The sequence below is a fragment of the Leucoraja erinacea genome, chromosome 2 (genome assembly GCF_028641065.1).
Source record: "Leucoraja erinacea ecotype New England chromosome 2, Leri_hhj_1, whole genome shotgun sequence".
Classification (NCBI taxonomy): Eukaryota; Metazoa; Chordata; class Chondrichthyes; order Rajiformes; family Rajidae; genus Leucoraja; species Leucoraja erinaceus.
Window position 1 is genome coordinate 100,949,430 of NC_073378.1, and position 21,306 is coordinate 100,970,735.

The 21,306-nt window shown below is 42.0% G+C and overlaps 1 protein-coding gene across 1 annotated transcript in view; it reads left to right on the top strand.

Moving 5' to 3' along the window:
* Positions 1-21,306, top strand: part of LOC129713146 (thrombospondin type-1 domain-containing protein 7A-like) — a 354,070-nt gene that overhangs the window by 150,051 nt on the left and 182,713 nt on the right. The window contains exon 2 of the mRNA XM_055661980.1: positions 5,000-5,798. Within this exon, the coding sequence (XP_055517955.1) occupies positions 5,000-5,798 (799 nt within the window). The remainder of the gene's footprint in view (positions 1-4,999; positions 5,799-21,306) is intronic.

A 21,306-nucleotide genomic window follows, 5' to 3' on the forward strand; every position in this document is an offset into this window, starting at 1 on the left:
GAATAACTACTTTGGTTCCGTCTTCACTAAGGAAGACATAAATGATCTGCCGGAAATAGCAGGGGCCCGCGGGTCAAAGGAGGTGGAGGAATTGAGTGAAATCCAGGTTAGTCGGGAAGTGGTGTAAATTGAATGGATTAAAGGCCGATAAATCCACAGGGCCAGATAGGCTGCATCCCAGAGTACTTAAGGAAGTAGCTCCAGAAATAGTGGATGCATTAGTAATAATCTTTCAAAACTCTTTAGATTCTGGAGTAGTTCCAGAGGATTGGCGGGTAGCAAACGTAACCCCACTTTTTAAGAAGGGAGGGAGAGAGAAAACGGGGAATAACAGACCAGTTAGCCTAACATCGGTAGTGGGGAAACTGCTAGAGTCAGTTATTAAAGATGGGATAGCAGCACATTTGGAAAGTGGTGAAATCATTGGACAAAGTCAGCATGGATTTACGAAAGGTAAATCATGTCTGACGAATCTTATAGAATTTTTCGAGGATGTAACTAGTAGCATGGATAGGGGAGAACCAGTGGATGTGGTGTATCTGGACTTCCAGAAGGCTTTCGACAAGGTCCCACATAAGAGATTAGTATACAAACTTAAAGCACATGGCATTGGGGGTTCAGTATTGATGTGGATAGAGAACTGGCTGGCAAACAGGAAGCAAAGAGTAGGAGTAAACGGGTCCTTTTCACAATGGCAGGCAGTGGCTAGTGGGGTACCGCAAGGCTCAGTACTGGGACCCCAGCTATTTACAATATATATTAATGATCTGGATGAGGGAATTGAAGGCAATATCTCCAAGTTTGCGGATGACACTAAGCTGGGGGGCAGTGTTAGGTGTGAGGAGGATGCTAGGAGACTGCAAGGTGACTTGGATAGGCTGGGTGAGTGGGCAAATGTTTGGCAGATGCAGTTTAATGTGGATAAATGTGAGGTTATCCATTTTGGTGGCAAAAACGGGAAAGCAGATTATTATCTAAACGGTGGCCGATTGGGAAAGGGGGAGATGCAGCGAGACCTGGGTGTCATGGTACACCAGTCATTGAAGGTAGGCATGCAGGTGCAGCAGGCAGTAAAGAAAGCGAATGGCATGTTGGCTTTCATAGCAAGAGAATTTGAGTATAGGAGCAGGGAGGTTCTACTGCAGTTGTATAGGGTCTTGGTGAGACCACACCTGGAGTATTGCGTGCAGTTTTGGTCTCCAAATCTGAGGAAGGACATTATTGCCATAGAGGGAGTGCAGAGAAGGTTCACCAGACTGATTCCTGGGATGTCAGGACTGTCTTATGAAGAAAGACTGGATAGACTTGGTTTATACTCTCTAGAATTTAGGAGATTGAGAGGGGATCTTATAGAAACTTACAAAATTCTTAAGAGGTTGGACAGGCTAGATGCAGGAAGATTGTTCCCGATGTTGGGGAAGTCCAGGACAAGGGGTCACAGCTTAAGGAGAAGGGGGAAATCCTTTAAAACCGAGATGAGGAGAACTTTTTTCACACAGAGAGTGGTGAATCTCTGGAACTCTCTGCCACAGAGGGTAGTTGAGGCCAGTTCATTGGCTATATTTAAGAGGGAGTTAGATGTGGCCCTTGTGGCCAAGGGGATCAGAGGGTTTGGAGAGAAGGCAGGTACGGGATATTGAGTTGGATGATCAGCCATGATCATATTAAATGGCGGTGCAGGCTCGAAGGGCCGAATGGCCTACTCCTGCACCTAATTTCTATGTTTCTATGTTTCTATGTACTGGTGTAATGGTGATCGCTGGTCGCAGACTCAGTGGGCCAAAGGCCCTGTTCCACGCTGTTTCTCTAAAGTCTAAAGTTTAATATCAAAAATCCTAAACAGATTAAAGGGCCTGTCCCACTTGGACAACCTAATCTACGAGTCCAGAAGAGTGTCTTCGACCTTCAAGCTCGAGGGCACTCTCCTGGAAAGCCTCGAACTGGATCGACCGGACGTGTTGAAACCGCGAGCTGCATCGACCGAACCGCGAGCAGCATCTACCGACCGCGCACACACACATACATACACACACACACACACACATACACATACACATACACATACACATACACATACACACACATCGCAAAGCTGGGGGCCAGGGAAAGCGGAGGAGCGCTGTCTGCGCGATGAAGAGTAAGGTAAATGGCTGCCACAGAGTACAGTAAGTCCTTTACAGAGCGTGGAGGGGGGAGAGAAGTAGAGAGAAGGAGAGAGAAGGGGATAGAAGGAGAGTGAAGGGGGGGAAGGGGAAAAGGGGGGAGAAAGGAGTGGAGACACATTTAAGAAGTTTAATAAAGTTTAGTGGGCATTTTACCTACCGGTAGGATCTGAAACTCCACTGAGCCAATCAAAATGCCCGGCCAGCGAAGGAGATTGCCTAAGGCTGCCCTCGACTGCCTGTAGGTAAATAGTGACCCCACTCCACTGCACTATGAGTTCAAAAGACCCATGCCGACCAAATTTTACTCGCAGAAAATTTTTCAATATCATGAAGAATTTTCTGCGACCTAGCTGAGGCCACGAGTATTCTGGAACTTCCCTCGAGCGTGAAGGAGAGTTCCAGTGACCTCATAGGACCTCGTGCGACCATGCTAAGAGTTTGAGTCCATGGCAAACTCTTCTAAACTCGCAGATTAGGTCCCCCAAGTAGGACAGGCCCTTTAGTAAAACATGGTTTCCTTTTCCTAAATCCATGTTGTCTCTGCCCAATCCCATTATTATCATCTAAGTGCTTATTATCACTGCCTTAATTGTAGATTCATTAAAACTACAGTAGTTTTTTATTGTATTTAATTATAATTATATTTAAATATATTTAACTGATATAAATGAATTGAAAACATTTGTATTAATTAAAGTAAAACAAAACACCTTCACAATTTGTTGAGGAAAATTTGTGGCTCCATTTAAGTAAATAGGTTAAATAAGTTGTCACTGAATGTGCAGCTCAGTGAATAAACGGATTTCATCCTGAATGCCCCTGAAATCAATGATAAATTCAGGGTTGGAGGAAATATAATTTGTGTCTGCACCTGATCTCTAGTGGAATCTGTACTATATTTTAGAGAAACAGCATGAAAATTGGGCCTTCTGCCCACTGAGTCTACACCAAACATTGATAATCCTTACGCTAGTTCTATATTATCCCACTTTCGTACCCTACACACTAGGGGCAATTTACAGAAGCCAATGCACCTACAAACCTGTGTAAAAAGGAACTGCAGATGCTGGTTTAAACCGAAGATAGACACAAAAAGCTGTAGTAACTCAGCAGGAAAGGCAGCGTCTCTGGAGAGAAGGAAAGGGTGACGTTTCGTGTCGGGACCCTTCTTCAGACTTTAAACCTACACATCTTTGGAATGTAGGAGGAAACTGGAGCACCTGGAGGAAACCATGAGGTCACAGGGTGAACGTACAAACTGTGTAAGGACAGCACCTGAGGTCAAGTTTGTACCTTGATCTCTGGCAATGTGAGGCAGAAGCTCTACCGCTGCACCACTTCTGCACTTTGGAGCATAGATATATAAGTCTGACCAGTGTTATACTTCCAAGTTTGCTGATGATACTAAATCAGGTGGGATTGTGAATCTGGAGGGGAATGTAAAAGGTTTCAAGGGGATATGGACAAACTAAGTGTGAGGGGCATTAATGTGGCAGATGAGGAATAATGTCGAAAAATGTGACCTCATCCAACATGGCTCTCAAATTTTAAAAAAGCTTTTTAAATGGTGAAAGATTGTGTAATGTTATGAAATACCCAATCTCAACTTTGAACTTCAATTGTATGTTGGTAAGGGGAGAAATGTGTGTTAAACTGAAGTGAAGTGATTGGGAATGTGCCTGATTCTGGGAAAATATCAACATGAAAATAGTATAATAGGCTCTGACCCGATCATTCGATAGATGCAATTTCACCCAGGAATGAAGTTACAGGAATTATCCTGGGTTAAGTTGTTTTATATGCTATCAGTGCATTATAATAATCAATCGATTTTCAGTGTTCAAATCTCTAGCTTATCTGTGGACATTAAATTATATATGATGTGTTGTAGATGATTTTTAAAAGCCCACTGTAATCCCCATCAATATCCAGTAGTTTATTGATTGTAAATATACATATCGTTTAACATTTTGCACAGTATGCAATTTAATAATGCAGACAAATGAAATACAAATAATCTCTTTGTTAAATGTTGACATCCATTATTAAATATTTTGTGAGTCTAAGTAGCCTGTATGAATGATCATACTTTTTGAGAGGTTAGTGAAACGAGATGGGTAGCTTTATAATGTAATCTGAGATTCTGACCTACTCAGGCAATGGGTTCAAATTTAACATAGCAAAATTGGTTGCAATGGGGCAATGAAAAGAGCAAAATAGCACAAGTAGGGTTACACCTTCCTTAATGCTATTTTAAAGGGACTTTGCAATGGGCCAATGAAACACCATTTGATAGGGTTCTTGCCCATTAGTCTATGACCTGAAACACCAGATAGTGCCTGATGTCTGACAGTTCACAGTCTTTTATGGATGAGTGGTAACCTGGGAATATTAGGTGCAGTGGGATTTACTTGGTGAGGAAATGTGTAGGAAGGAACTGCAGATGCTGTTTTACACCAAAGATATGCACAACATGCTGGAGTAACTCAGCAGGTCAGGCAGTATCTGAATTGAATGAATGGGTTTTGGGTTGAGACCGTTCTGCAGACATGCCTGGTCATTCAGCATAATCCAGTAGCTAATATGTCACAACAGCTTCGGGAACATTTTGATTTTGTTGATAATGCACACATAAGCCTGAATTTTATTTAGTCTGAAACAGTGAATCTGTTTGTCCTACTGCCAAGGCTTCCTGACCCGTTGAGAATTTACAGCATTTTCTGCCTTTGTTTTGGATTTCCAAGAACTGCGGTGGTTTTTTAAATTTCCTCTTTGCTTTGCATTTTATATCTCAACTACCGTTATAACAAAATCTTCAATTCTCTGTCTTGCAGGTGCCTGGGGAAGATGTATGGGACAGAAGTGCGGCCCGGGTGGGATCCAGACCAGGTCGGTGTGGTGTGCCCATGTGGAAGGCTGGACTACTTTACCCACTAATTGCAAGCCAGTGGAAAGACCGGTGAATCAGCAGAATTGCTTCAAAGTCTGCGACAGGCATAAAGACCTATATGAGTGGCGGGTGGGCGAATGGAACGAATGTTCGCCTGTTTCAACCAGGAGCCCTTCTTCAAAGCAAACCTCTGAGTGCCTGGAAGGCGAGGATGGTATACAGAGGAGGAACGTAACTTGCATCGAGAAGAGAAATGGAGCTGCATCTGAAGATGTCATCTGTGAATATTTTGAGAGCAAGCCCCACGTCGAGCAAGCCTGTCTTATCCCCTGCCCGCAGAATTGTGTGGTTGCAGAGTTTACTCCCTGGTCTGAATGTACTAAATCCTGTGGAGTTGGATTACAACACCGACTTCGTCAAATCCTCCTACCTCCGCTCAATGGCGGTGAACCATGCCCAAAACTCACCGAGTTTCAGACTTGTACGTTCAATTCCTGCCTTGCGGAAGAGAGTGTGCACAGTCTCAAAGTTGGTCCCTGGAGCGAATGCTCTCTTCCTCATTCTCGGCAAATCCGGCAAGCGGGAAGCAGGACGAGAGACCCAGAAGCCTGGGAGCTTATGAAGAAAAAGAGGAACAGAAACCGTCAAATCCGTCAGGACACCAAATATTTTGACATTCAGATTGGCTACCAAACACGACAAGTTACATGCACTCACAAAAGTGGGAAGACTGCTGCCCTGAGGTAAGAGGACACACTTTGTCCCTGCCTTGATTAAGTAAACTGGGGAAATAGTTAAAACAAGTGGTTGAATACATAAAGATACATGTGTTCCTGTGCTGTAGTTCTAAAGGAGTTCAAACGATCCCAAATAGGGTAGGTATCTGTGCTGGATATACAATACAATACCATTTATTTGTCATTTGAACCTCACATGAGGTTCAAACGAAATTTGGTTTCTGCAGTCATACAAGAAAAGATCTTGTTAGTCAGAGAGAGAGAGAGAGAGAGAGAGCTATCAATATTTGTTTACTGGAAAATAAACACATGGGTAAGAAAGTGTTCCATGTTTTCAGTAAGCCTGCATAGTCTTGATATTGGCATGAATAAAGGATGGAGGGTATGGAACAACAAAGTCAGTAAATCTTGCTGCAACTGCATTAAGTGAAAGTATATTTAGAGTCCTATGTCGAGCCATGATTCCCATGTGTATTATCATTGGGGTTGTTTCCGAGAAGATCCACATTACAACAGAGGAAGTAATAGCATCTTAAAGAACACAAAAGGTAGATACATTTCCAGTGCATGGCCAAGTGTTTACTGGAACATTATGGGAAGGTTGAGAAAAAACTGCTGGGCCACGGCAGAGATATCTGCATCATTGTTAGCCAAAGGTGAGTAATGGAAGAGTAGAGAGTGGCTAATATTGCACCTTTATTTAAGAAGTGCCGCAAGTTCAAATCAAGCTTGAGGAAGTGATAGACACAGTGCAATTACAATGTTTAAAATACATTTAGACTGGTACATGGATAGGAAAGGTTTAAAGGGATATTGGCCAAAGGCAGGCAAATGTACAAGTTCAGCTTTTCAACTTGGTCGGTATGGATGAGTTATATAGAAACATAGAAAATAGATGTAGGAGTAGGCCATTCGGTCCTTTGAGCCAGCACCGCCATTCAATATGATCTTGGCTGATCATCCAAAATCAATACCCCGTTCCTGCTGTTTCCTCATATCCCTTGATTCTGTTAGCCCCAAGAGCTATAATATCTTAACTCTCTCTTGAAAACAACCAGTGAATTGGTCTCCAGTGCCCTCTGTGGCAGAGAATTCCAAAGTTGGGCCAAAGGGCCTGCGTCCATATTGCCTGACTCTCTGACTAGGATGATTCGGGGTATAGAGGGATTGCATTATAAAGAAAGGTTGAACGAGTTTGGTTCTGTAGTCATTGTAATTTGGTATAAAGAGTGGCAATCTTATGGAAACGTTTAGGATTTTAGCACAGGACAAATGCTGGGAGAATGTTCCCCCCTCATGGGAGAGTCTATGACCAGAGGACTTTGAGTCTTTGGAATTCCTTGTCCCAGAAAGTTGCAGAGAGTGAATCTTATTAAAAACTGAGGAAGTTAGATTTTTAATCAGCATATAAATCAAGAGTTATGGAAAAAGGGTGGGAAAGTTATTCCCTTATCATGTATTTGAACGCTGTAAATGGGCCGATTGTAATCATATAATGTCTTTCTGCTGACTGGATAGCACGCAAAACAAGCTTTTCACTGTACCACGAAACACGTGACAATAAACAAAACTGAACTGAATTGAACGTGGGTGCGACTAAAATTGAATCAGTTATGATCTCATGAAATGGTCGAGTAGGCTCAAGGACCTTAATGGCCAATGCACGTTCCATGTTTCTTAAGGTTTTAACCCATCCAGTCACAAACATCCTATAAGAATAATTTCCAATTACGACCAAATTGCTCAGAACACCCTCAGATTCATGCTACTTGTGTCTTATAAAAGGCCATTGCTGTTTTAGATGTTTTAGACTCAGAGAGAGCTTTATTAGCCATCGGACTAAGCTAGAGATAATAATAACTGACAATGTTTTGACACGAACTTTCCAGAAATACTGTTTCAAGTATACTGATCAAAGCACATCATTTCTTGGCAAATTATCATACGTTTGTTAGGATATATCTGCATATTTGTTCTTGACAAAATAATAAGCGTTATTTTGAATTATGTTATATAAAATGTGTATTAAAACTGTCTGATCTTCAAAGCAATTTCAAAAATTGCACTATGATATTTTCAGTTGGTAGATTTTAATATTGTCCTTTGGCATCATGTTGTCACTTAACATAATGCGGTAAGTTGCAATGGCAAATAACTGTATCATTAGGTAATGTAACTGAGGTACGATGAGATTTTAACATCTAAAAAATTCTAAATGGATGTGCGCCCACTGGTGGTGGGCCAAATTGTCTGTTTCCATGCTGCGTTAAATCTATAACTCAATGAACAAAAGCAGAATGCTGGAAGAACTCAATGGGTCAAACATTATCTGCGGAAGCCAATTGCTAAGGGCTGCGATCCTGCATCAGGGCAGAGGGGAAAAGTTGCCACTATATAGCAGCTTGATGTGGAGTGCGATAGAGGCTGGTTGGTGATAGATGGCTCAGCTGGGGTGCAGATGGTGGGCACATGGAATCATGTGGGGGAGGGATGAACAATGGAAAAACAAAACCAGGGAACAGAGGAATGTATTTGGTTGGAGCACCAGGGGCAAGTTGCCCAACATTGTAAAATTGAATTTTCATACTATTGGATACCATTGCTGTGCTTTGGCCATGATGCAACCAGTCAGGATATATCTACTGACGTCAGGATGGGTGACAAAAGCTTGGTCGGAGATGGTCTTGAAGAAATGTCTTCTAGAAATGAGAGGTTGACCGACAGAGATTTAAAAAAGGACGTCCAGATCTTTTGTTGAATGCTTGGGTGCCGATGGAGGACCAATTATATTTGGTGAGAATCTGGAGGGAAGAAATAGAAGAACACATCTCTCCAAAAGTTATACATTTGCTCAAAACACTGTATTCTGCAAATCTATGAATGTAGCCACATTATGATCCTTTTTTAACAGCAGTCATATTGTGTAAAAACAGAAAATATTGGAAATTGCCGGTGGGGAGATCAATACCCTGATGGACCAGGCAATAGAGTCATAGAGTGATACAGTATGGAAAATGGCCCTTCGGCTCAACTTGCCCACACCAGCCAACATGTCCATCTCTTTCCACAGTTTCCTTTGTTCTTGAGAGTTTGAAAAATATCAATCCAGGCCGAGATGAAATCAATCACTGTGCTCTCCAAGGTAGACAAAAATGCTGGAGAAACTCAGCAGGTGAGGTAGCATCTCTGGAGTGAAGAAAATAGGCAACGTTTCGGGTTGAAACCCTTCTTCAGACTGATGTGAGGGTGGGTGGGGGGGGGGGAAGAAGAAGAAAGGAAGAGGTGGAGCCAGTGGGCTGAGGGAGAGCTGAGAAGTCAAAGAGCATCTCTATAAAATGAGATATCTATAATGTGGCAATTAAGTAACAGATCACACTTCTTTGTCTGTGTTTTGTGTTGCCAATCTCAAACCTGTTGGTCTTGCTCAGAAAGCCAGCCTATAGTATCGTAAAGAGAAAAACTGAGCCAAAATCACAGATGGATGAATGGCAGACCAGCCATTACTGATACAGACTGCAAAACACGAGAGAGCTATCCAATGTCATCCTGTATTGGAGAGTTCAATAATTAATTCTGCAGGTTGCAATATGATAAGAACACAGGTTTGTACAGGTGTACTTTCTCAAACTTGAGAGGCATTGATAGGATAGACAGGCAGAACCTTTTTCCCAGGATGGAATAATCTAATATTCGAGGGCTTAGTTTTAATGTCAGATGGACAAAGTTTAAAGGAGATGTGCAGGGCAATTTTATTTTACACGCAGTGAGGTGAGTGCAGAGAATGTGCTGCCAGGGGGCAGTGGATGAGACATATACAATAGTGGCATTCAACATACTTTTGGATAGGTACAGCATATGGATTTACAGGTCATTCAGCAATATGGATTATGTGCAGTGAAATAAGAGTTGGCCTTGGCTTCATGCTTGGCACAGACATTGTGGACCAAAGGGTTGTTCTTGCGCTGTACTATTCTATGTTCTAGGTTCTTGTAGTGGATCTCTTAAAAGTGTAGATAGCAACAGACAGAAAGGTTAGAATGGGAGTGGGATGGGGACTTTAAATGATAGGCAAGTGTAAGCTGAAAGTCACTCCTGTGGTCTGAATGTAACTGCTCTGCACAGTGAACATAGTTTGCATTTGGTTTCTCCATTGCAGAGGGACCATGTTGTGAAGACCAAGTGCAGTACTCTGAACTGGAAGAAATACGTGAGTTCATTTAGAAAAAATGTGTGGGTCCTGAATAGTGGGAAGGGAAGCTGTGAAAGGACTGGTGTTGCAACTTCTATGGAGAAATCTCATAAGACAGGGAGTGGTTAAAGGGGACAGAAGAGTGGACCAGGGGGTCACTAAGTGAGCAATCCCTTCAAAGTGTTGAAGAGGAGGGGAATATGTTTGTGGTGGTACAATCTTGTTGAAGCTGTCAGAAATGATCAAGGATCATCTGTTGAATGTGGAGGCTGATAGTGTGAATGATGATGACCAAGGGAACTGTTCTTGCTCTATCCAGGAAAGAGGATGAAAACAGAGTGTTGTCAAAGAGATAGGACAAGGTCATTGGGAGAGGGGGAGCCAGAATTCAGGAGGAAGGAAGACATTTCAGAGGCACCTGTGCAGAAAGTTCCTTCATCGGAGAAAATGAGACGGTGTAACTGGGAGAATGGAACTGAATCCTTGCAAGAAAGGCTGAGGAAATATGGACAAGATAGTTGTGGAAGTCTGTGGACTGATAATGGATGTTTGTGTAAGAAGGAACTGCAGATTCTGGTTTAGACCAAAGGTAGACGCAAAAAGCTGGAGTAACTCCGCGGGACAGGCAGTATCTCTGGAGAGAAGGAATGGGTGATGTTTCGGATCGAGACCCTTCTGGATATTTGTCTCTAGCCTAGTCCCTGAGCTGGAGATGGAAGAGAAGGGAAGGGAAGGGAAAGGAAGTTAGAGATGGATCATTTGAGGGTACCGTTAGAGCAGGGTGGAAACTGCCAGCAAAAGTGACGATAACTGGTGTGGCTATGGAGATCATAACCCCACCAGTTGGGGATCTGTAACATAAGCTGTTAAAATCAGTCCATTGACCTGCTGAAGGTTTCTAGCAATTTTTTCATTATAGATTTCCAGCATCTGAAGATTTTTGAAATTCACTTATAGTCAATTAATAGGTCGTGTTTTTTTAAATGGTGTGCATGTGAATATTAACCAGAATGAGCCAGTCATTTCATTAGACTTTGTATGTAAGCCCAACAAAACCAGCAGAGGCTGTGGTCACAATAAATCAAAGTGTTATTTATGAATAATATGTGCTTCCACTTCACAAAACATACACGTCAAGGTTGAAGGATGAAAGATATTCACCCAAAGTTGGACTTGTCCCATGCCCATACCAACTTTACACATGTACACAAATCTTGGAGTCAAACTTGGAGTCAACCGGGATTTACCAAGCTGCGATGGATGAAATCATTACATTGCTTGTATAACCAAGATAATCTGTGGATTGCCATGGTCATGAAATCAAGTGGACAAATTGAAGCTGAGGCATGGTAAATGCAAGTTTTTTTTCTAAAGAAAGGTATTGTATTTTCTTTTGAAGATTGATATTAATGGCCTACTACCAGTAAAGCAAAATATCTTTCTGTGAAATGTGGAACAAAGAACTGCAAAGTGTAATAAATGGCATCTATTTCATATAACCATATAACATATAACAATTACAGCACAGAAACAGGCCATCTCAACCCTTCTAGTCCGTGCCGAACACGTATTCTCCCCTAGTCCCATATACCTGCGCTCAGACCATAACCCTCCATTCCTTTCCCGTCCATATAACTATCCAATTTATTTTTAAATGATAAAAACGAACCTGCCTCCACCACCTTCACTGGAAGCTCATTCCACACAGCCACCACTCTTTGAGTAAAGAAGTTCCCCCTCATGTTACCCCTAAACTTCTGTCCCTTAATTCTCAAGTCATGTCCCCTTGTTTGAATCTTCCCTACTCTCAGTGGGAAAAGCTTATCCACGTCAACTCTGCCTATCCCTCTCATCATTTTAAAGACCTATATCAAGTCCCCCCTTAACTTTCTGCGCTCCAAAGAATAAAGCCCTAGCTTGTTCAACCTTTCTCTGTAACTTAGTTGCTGAAACCCAGGCAACATTCTAGTAAATCTCCTCTGTACTCTCTCTATTTTGTTGACATCCTTCCTATAATTAGGCGACCAAAATTGTACACCATACTGCAGAATTGGCCTCACCAATGCCTTGTACAATTTTAACATTACATCCCAACTTCTATACTCAATGCTCTGATTTATAAAGGCCAGCACATTAAAAGCTTTATTTACCACCCTATCTACATGAGATTCCACTTTCAGGGAACTGTGCACAGTTATTCCCAGATCCCTCTGTTCACCTGCATTCTTCAATTACCTACCATTTACCATGTACGTCCTATTTTGATTTGTCCTGCCAAGATGTAGCACCTCACACTTATCAGAATTAAACTCCATCTGCCATCTTTCAGCCCACTCTTCCAACTGGCATAAATCTCTCTGTAGACTTTGAAAATCTACTTCATTATCCACAACCCCACCTATCTCAGTATCATCTGCATACTTACTAATCCAATTTACCACACCATCATCCAGATCATTGATGTACATGACAAACAACAGTGGACCCAACTTCAATTTCAATTTACAAAGCATGGAAGCAACTGTCAGTTAGTGATTAGGGTTACATTTCTAAAAGTATATTTACGATTGTTTGTCTCTTGTCTGACACAGACCATGTTACAAATTGAAAATAAAATAAAATCCGTAATAGCGTGGAAGCCAGATGATTATTAGAGGACTATTGTGCAGTTTTGGTCCCCTAATTTGAGGAAGGACATTCTTGCTATTGAGGGAGTGCAGCGTAGGTTTACAAGGTTAATTCCCGGGATGGCGGGACTGTCATATGCTGAGAGAATGGAGCGGCTAGTCTTGTACACTCTGGAATTTAGAAGGATGAGAGGGAATCTTATTGAAACATATAAGATTATTAAAGGGGCTGTCCCACTTGGGCGACCTAATCCGCGAGTTAAGAAGAGTGTGGCCAGGGAAAGCGGGGGAGCGCTGTCTCCATGATGAAGAGGAAGGTAAATGGCTAATACAGTAAGTCCTTTAGGGAGCGTGGATGGGGGGGGAGAAGGGGGGAGGGAGAGAAGGGGGGGGGGGAGAGAAGGGGGGGGGGAGAGAGGGGGGGGGGGGGAGATGGGGGGGAGAGATGGGGGAGAGAGAAGGGGGGGAGGAGAGGGGGGGGGGAGAGGGGGGGGGGAGAAGGGGGGGGGGAGAGAGAGGGGGGAGAGGAAGGGGGGGAGAGAGAAGGGGGGGAGAAGGGAGACAAGGGGGAGAGAGAAGGAGGGGAGAAGGGGAGGAGAAGGGGAGAGAAGTGTGGGGAGAGAAGGGGGGAAGAAGGTGTGGAGACACTTTTAAGAAGTTTAATAAAGTTTAGCGGGCATTTAACCTACCGGTCGGTTTTCCTTCGTCCTAAAAACTCCAATGAGCCAATCAAAATGCCCGGTCAGCGAAGGATGAAGGATGCATACGGCTGCCCTCGACTACCTAAAACTACATAGCGACCCCACTCTACACTATGTCAGAAAGAACCAATGCAACCAAATTTTTCAGCATGTTGAAAAATTTGCCGCGATCTAGCTGAGGCCACAGGTATTCGGGAACTTCCCTCGAGCATAAAGGAGTGTTCCAGCAACCTCATGTGACTTCCTAGGACCATGTGTCGACCATTCTGCGAGTTTGAAGGTCGAACATGGACCATTGTGGGTTTGACACTTCCTTGATTATCATTGCTTTCTGCATAGCTTCCATTCATTTGTCCCAAGTACCGTCTATATTTTTCATCCCCCTTTCCCTGACTCCCAGTCTGAATAAGGTTCTCGACACGAAACATCACCATTTCCTTCTACATAGAGATGCTGCCTGTCCTGCTGAGTTACTCCAGCTTTTAGTGTCTATCTTCAGTTTCTCCCTACACAAAAGTCACTCGCTGAATTCCAAATGGGGTGCTGCAAACCAAGTATCAACCCAAACTAGACCCAGGTTTGATCCTGACGTGTGTGTGCGTGCGTGCGTGCGTGCATGCAGGTGGAGTTTGCATCTTCTCCCTGTGATCACGTGGGTTTCCGTGTACTCCGCTCTCCTCCCACACTGAAAAGGCGTGCGGTTTGTGGGTTAATTTGCCTCTGTACATTGTTTCTTGTGAGTAGGGAGTAGATGAGAAAGTGGGATAACATTGAACTATTGCAAACAGGTGATCAATGGTCGGTGTGGACTTTGTGGGCTGAAGGGCCTGTTTCCATGCTGTATCTCAAAACTAAACATTAAGATTAAAGTTATCACAGCCAACATTAAGGCCAAAAGCTTATCAGATATCTTATAAAAAAAAGTTGATAGCTTTTGAGTTTGTATTAAGCTACATTAGAAAGTGTAAAAGGCCAAGGACAAAGAGGTCAACATATAGAACTGTACAGGAACAGGTCCTTTGTTCCATGTCTGTGCCGATCATTATACCAAGTTACACCAGATCAGACGTTCAGTTATTGAAGATGTAGTTTCAAGCACAATTTTTATAGGAAACTACTACATAAGCAGTCAAGGACCTTATATGTGATAATAAACATCATGTTTTTGAACGGAAATATGTATTAGTATCAACATAAGGGTAGATTCATCAGACCTACATATATGAATATTCAAAATGTATCGCAAGGAGCTGCAAAATAAACAGTAATATTTCTACTGAATGTGAGCACAGTTAATTTGCCAGCATGAAGATTTGTCTGGTAACCAGCTGAGCTCGTAAATGTAATCATAAAATTATAGTCATCATAAAAGCTAGGTTCTGCGAGATCTAATTAGTTTGTGCAAGCTTTCAGCTTTTTGAATCATGAATTCACTGATGCTATTGATGATCATGTTCAAAATAGTAATTGCTTTTAAGGATCATAGGTCACAACTGAACATAGAAAAATATATTAAGAACAAAGAATGTAAGGAGACTCTGTGGATTAATCTGAGTCATAAAGTTTGAAATTAATGACGTTCAATTGTAGCAAACGATAAAAGTGTGCTCTATTTAGAGATATTAAAGTAATACATAGCCACAGGCGGTGAGCACATATCCTGAAACGTACAGTATGTTGTATTCACATGTTTACATATCTGATTCTATAAGCTTTACTTCTCATTTCCATTGTTAAGATTTTTCTGTGCAGGTTTGATTGAATTATAGATATTAAAATTGAATTATTGAAGGGGAAGGGGGAGAGGTGGGGAGAAAACCAGGGAGATTCATATTTGTGGGCTATCCCAACAGTGTGACAGAGTAAGACTAAGGTCTGAGGGAAAATATAATGGGAGAATGATCCAAATTATGCACCGAGGAGGAATTGATGATACTGTGGGAAATTGAGGATTGAGACAAAAATTGCTGGGGAGTGAGATACAGATAGACAAGTTAAAACTAAAGAAGGATCCCAATCCAAAATGTCTCTCCACAGTTACTACCTGACCCACTGAATTAAGTTGTTTTTTTGCTCAAAGATGGGGAGTGCAGAGCCCATGAGCGGAAGGGACATTGAAGGAGAAGTGGGAAGAGAATGGAAGTCCAGAGAGACATTGATCAAGAAACATGGGAAACAAGCAGTTGAGGGGGATGTTGCTGATGAACGAGCAGAAAAATAAGTTGAGATGTGTATTGATGGTGGAGTGCAGAAAGCTAGTAAGCAGGCAGAGTTTGAGAGAACATTTATGTGAAGCTGGTAGCAATCAAGGATGGAACCAAAGCAAAAGTCAGAAAGAAAAGCAATTACAATTTCAGTGAAACACAGGATATTGGGGTCATGAATATTTCTTCAGGAGTTTGACGAGAAATAGGGTAGCAGAGGGATATTGATGAAGGCAGCAGAAACTAGGGATCAAGAGGTACTTTGATAGATGAGCTGGAGAGAAATAGTCTCAGTAACGCCATTGAGGATGGATAGGGATTCAAAGATCTTGATCAAATTGATAAGGGGCAGGGGTATTGAAAACCAAAGGGATATCAAAGCAAAGCTGGAAGACATTAGATGTGGAGGGGGCTGTTGCAGGGGATTGATCAACAGCAATTTAGTAAAATCAGATAATGAGGAATAAGCGATTGAGGGCAGAGCAGTGCAAAGCCTGGACAAGGTACTGGGGCAAGAGTTTATCAATGAAAAATAGTTAGGGTTGAATGGAATACCAGTGATGAGAAGACAAGAAAATCTGGGATGAAATGGCATTGATAACAGAAGGCATGGAGATCAGCCATTGAGTAGGAATGTTATAACATTTTGAGATTTTAAAAATCAAGCCTGTAAGTTATCCCATCAGATAAAGCATAAAAAGAAGATTAATTTGATACCGAATTCACTTTCATTTCTTCAGTATTAAAACAGTTATGGACATTTTCATACTCAGAAAATTAGCATCTTGTTCCCTATTGCTTTTCCAGCGACTTAACACAAAACCTGTGATTGAGAACAGTCAAAAGCCCATAACTTTCTTAGAAATTACAAGAACATAGAAACATAGAAAATAGGTGCAGGAGAAGGACATTCGGCCCTTCGAGCCTGCACCGCCATTCAATATGATCATGGCTGATCATCCAACTCAGTATCCTATTCCTGCCTTCTCTCCATACCCTCTGATCCCTTTAGCCACAAGGGCCATATCTAACTCCCTCTTAAATATAGCCAATGAACTGGCCTCAACTACCTTCTGCGGTAGAGAATTCCAGAGATTCACCACTCTGTGTGAAAAAAGTTTTCCTCATCTCGGTCCTAAAAGATTTCCCCTTTATCCTTAAACTGTGAACTGAATGAAATTTTCAGTTATTATAGATTGAAGCATTCTGAAACAAATATGAAACATCTTACTTGGATGACCTGAAATTAAAGCATATAATTAGTTAGTTAACTAATTGTAGCTAATTACAAAATTGACCGTTGTGACGGAAATAGTAATAAACACCCAGACTGCCTTGAAAATTCAAAAATGTGATATTCTCAAGATCAGAACTTTAATATTATTGTATTATATACAGATCGGTAAATAAATGACAAATTCTAGCAATAGACCAAGTCTTTATGGAGAAGATCAGTTGCTAGCTGGTACATTGGCATATCATAATCAGTAGCATCATCATCCTCCTCAGATTGCAATCAATAAGCAACTCTGTACACCTTGTTTTTCCTCAACTTTTCAATTTTGGTATTTGTAAACTACAAGTTTTTGCTCTTCAAACCACGCATGACATGCCTTTCTGCCCATTACTTTCCCATTAAGAATGTCCTGTAGATCATCACATTTGGAGTAGTCCAAATTTGGATAATCTCTGCGAATGCTGTTTAAATCAGTCTCTTTCAATTTTTTTCCCAGTTTTTTCCTCTCTTTCATGACCCGAGCATACTCCTTGTCTTTCTGTCACTTGATGATTTCTGCTCTCAATTCCTTCTGCTTTTTCTTCCGTCTGTTCCTCTGCACTCTCCCCTATGTCACAGCCTTACAGAGCACCTTCTCTCTACCTTGCTCCTCAAAATTATCAATGACACCCAGATCTACCTCGGCACCAAATCCCCCCACAACCCCCCCCCCCCCCCCCCCCTCTCCCATATCAACACCTGTTTGTCAGCTATAAAAACCTGGATGCAACATAACTTCCTCAAATTCAACTGCGATAAAACAGAATTCCTCCTCATAGGCTCCAAATCCACACTCAGCAAAATCAATAACCCCACTCTCACCATCGACGGCACCACTGTGTCCCCATCTCCCCAGGCCCGCAACCTTGGCGTGATCTTTGATTCCACCCTCTCCCTTGAGCCTCACATTAATTAAAACCTCCTTCTTTCACCTCCGCAACATCGCCAAAATCAGACCCTCTCTCACACCGCCTGCTGCTGAAAGACTCATCCATGCCTTCATCTCCTCCCGACTGGACTACTACAACACACTTCTCCTTGGCATCAGCTCCACCTACATCAACCAACTCCAACTGGTCCAGAACGCAGCCGCCCGACTCATCACCCACACCAAACCCTGGCATCACATCACTCCAGTCCTCAAACAACTTCACTGGCTTCCCATCTCCCACCGGATCACCTACAACATCCTGGTCCTCACCTACAAAGCCCTCCACCATCTGGCCCCCCATATCTCACTGACCTCCTCTCCCTCTACCAACCCTCACGGTCCCTCAGATCCACATCAGCAGGTCTCCTCTCCATCCACAAGTCCAACCTCCGCAGTTTTGGGGACAGAGCCTTCTCCAGGGCAACTTCCAGGCTCTGGAACTCCGTGTCTCTCACCATCTTCCAGTCCCGCCTCAAGACCCATCTCTTCACCTCTGCCTATCCTTAGCCCCACGTCCCCCTCCCTTTTCATCTGTGCATTAATTGCCTCATATTGTGTTTTGAATTGAATTCTGTCTTTACTTTGTGTACTAGTCATGTCTCTACTGTTTAATTCATTCCGCTTACATGTTTTTCCTCTACTTGCTAAATTTTTGTAAGGTGTCCTTGAGACTCTTGAAAGGCGCCCATAAAAAAATATATATATTATTATTATTATCAAGGTAGTTGACTGTTCTATTCTTGCAGGCCCACATCCGACGTGACAAATAACACATGGTGGCATTGGGAGATTTCTGTTTCGATGAGCTAAACACCCCCATTATCTCCTCTGCATCAATGTTGTGTGATCTTGCTGATGCTGAAACATCACCCATTTCTTCTTTCCAGAGATGCTACCTGGTCCGCTGTGTTACTCCAGCTTTTTGTGTCTATCTTCAAAATACTTTCTATTATATCTCAGATATAATAAATTAGTGAAAGAGGGAATCTGCCATAATTGTGTAGGCTACATCCATCAAACCCTTTACCTCTCTCCACCCACAACCTACCTGCTTTAAGATCTAGATTCCTGGGTAGCTACATTTAGATTGGTGATCTTTCACATTTGTTTCCAAATTGATCTAACACCATCTTTTTTGAGTGTGAATAAAATGTATTTAGTTGTTTCAACAATTTAAACAAAGGAAAAGATACAAATTAGGTACACACAAAGTATAAATTGTTGCAGGCCTGTCGGTAGTTTTGCCGCTGTTTATTGCAATTTCCTGAAGAACATTTAAGACAACACATGCAAATCCTTTTCATTACCAATACAATGGCTCTGTTTGCTGTAGAAGATGCTATTTCAATGCTTCCATGTTCTATCCAATGATCCATTGCAAACACCTTCCAAACTAATGGTCACACTCTAAAATAATCACAGATTTTGGAGGTCATGCAGAGGTGAAAGTACTTTCTACATTTCTACTGTGAACAATGGCTGTTTGATCCTTTTATACTTTTGTTCACTTTCTGACCAGAACAATGTTCCTGCACATTTAGGCCTATGTTCACTTGTGAGATCCTGTCAATGTTTTAGCAGCCTGTGGGCTACAAAGATAGAAAGCATGTCACTGTTAGTTTATTATTTAACTTTTCTAATTCAGTTTCCAGCTGCATTGATTTGACAGTACCTTCCATGATGTAAGGAATTTCTTGATCTCACCGTTTTCTTCCATTTAACCAGCCTGCGGGATCAATACTCTCCCTAAACTACAATGATTTACAAGTGGTGTGTTACTGAAGTACATGGTCCAGAAAACACTCAAATTTGAATGTAGGTTTGATCATAGGTTTGTAAGGAATGATCTGATCTCTGCCATCATTTGCCAGGAATTTCCTCATGGATTTTTCCGAATGGCCAAAACCCATTTGTGGTTATATGTCATTTTACTGAACTGAAAGCAGTCACGCAGAGAACGGAAGGACTTTGCTGGTGCTTGTGTTCTCTAGAAGAAGGGAAAATATGACTCCCTTTTAGTTTTTTACGAAATGACCACCAAGAGAACTTTAGCTTCGAATTTAGCAATGCAGCAGAGAAACAGGCCCTTCGGCCCACTGAGTCTGCACTGACCAATAATCACTCCATACACTAGTTCTATCCTTCATTTTAGGGACAATTTACAGAAGTAAATTAACAGTCAATTTACAGAAACCAATTGACCTACAAACCTGCATGTCTTTGCACCAGAGCACCTGGAGAAAACCCATGAAGTCGCAGTGAGAATGTGCAAACTCCATACAGACAGCGCACGTTGTCAGGATCGAATGTGCTGGCGCTGTAAGGCAGTAACTCTACCGCTGAGCCACTGTGCTTCCCTAAATTGTGTGGCCATTAGGTGAGAATATATTTGATTATGATAATGTCTGTCTGCTGGTCAGACTCAATGTTCTCATACAAAATTATGATTGATGTCCAATGAGCTTGATCCTCCTGGGAATAAGTGGCTGCAGGAAAAGGGCAGAGACCAGCTTGGTAGAAATAGAATATACTAAAGGACTGAAGAAGTAAGAGGCTTACAGAAATATTCCAGTGGCAAAATTCAATACACTAATCGATTGAAATCTCTTAAGAATTCTGCTATTTTTGCAGAATCATTGTTTGGCAACAGTCTGTTTGCTCTTTAAGTAACATAATGCAATCCTGGTCAATATTTATCTCTCAGTGATAATGACTAAAACAAATTATCAGATCACCATTACATTGCTATTTAGGAGCTTTTTTTGAATGCAAATTGAATGCTATGTTGCATACATTATATCAGTATTAATACTTAAACGAGCACTTCATTGGCTGTAAAGCGGGTTAGGATCCTAACATCATGAAAATATAAAATAACCTTCTGTGGTATGGTAGTTAATGATGAGGTTAAAGAATACATACTGTCTGTGCCCACTACACTGAAGCAAATTGAGACATTAATTTGGATGTACTGCTGGATAAATGTTTATATAGAAGACCCTAAGTGGGACCCGTTGGGGTCCTGTTGGGTCCCACTTAGGGTCCCAGTCACATGGGAGGTCTGGTCCCCCCCCAACACAACCCAGGGGTGAGGGATTGTGAGGGTGGGTGTGGAGGAGGGGTGTGGGGGGGGGGGTGGTGTGTGTGGGAGGGGGGGAGGTTTGGGGGGGGGGGGGCTGTGGGGAGGGGGAACCTTCAAAACCTTCATAACTTTTGTACTATTTCACCGATCGGAACAAAAGTTATTTGACTTGCAGCAGAGGAGAATGGTAAGGGTGGCGAAAAATCGTAGCACTATGTGGGATCATTTTTGCGCAAATTTAATTACAACGCAGAGGAAATGGTCAAGATGAGAGTTTTAGTAATAGATAAATAGACAGACAGACAGACATAAAACTCACCGGGTCAGACAGTATATTTGGAGAAAAGGAGTAGGTGACATTTCGGGTCGAGATACTTCTTCGGACCAATTCAATATATCCAAATCTGACTTTTATGAATCTAGTTGCCAATGCAAATTACATTAAATGTCAGTCTTGCTCCATAGATTCTTTTTTGGATGTTGATTATGATGTGGGAAGTTGGA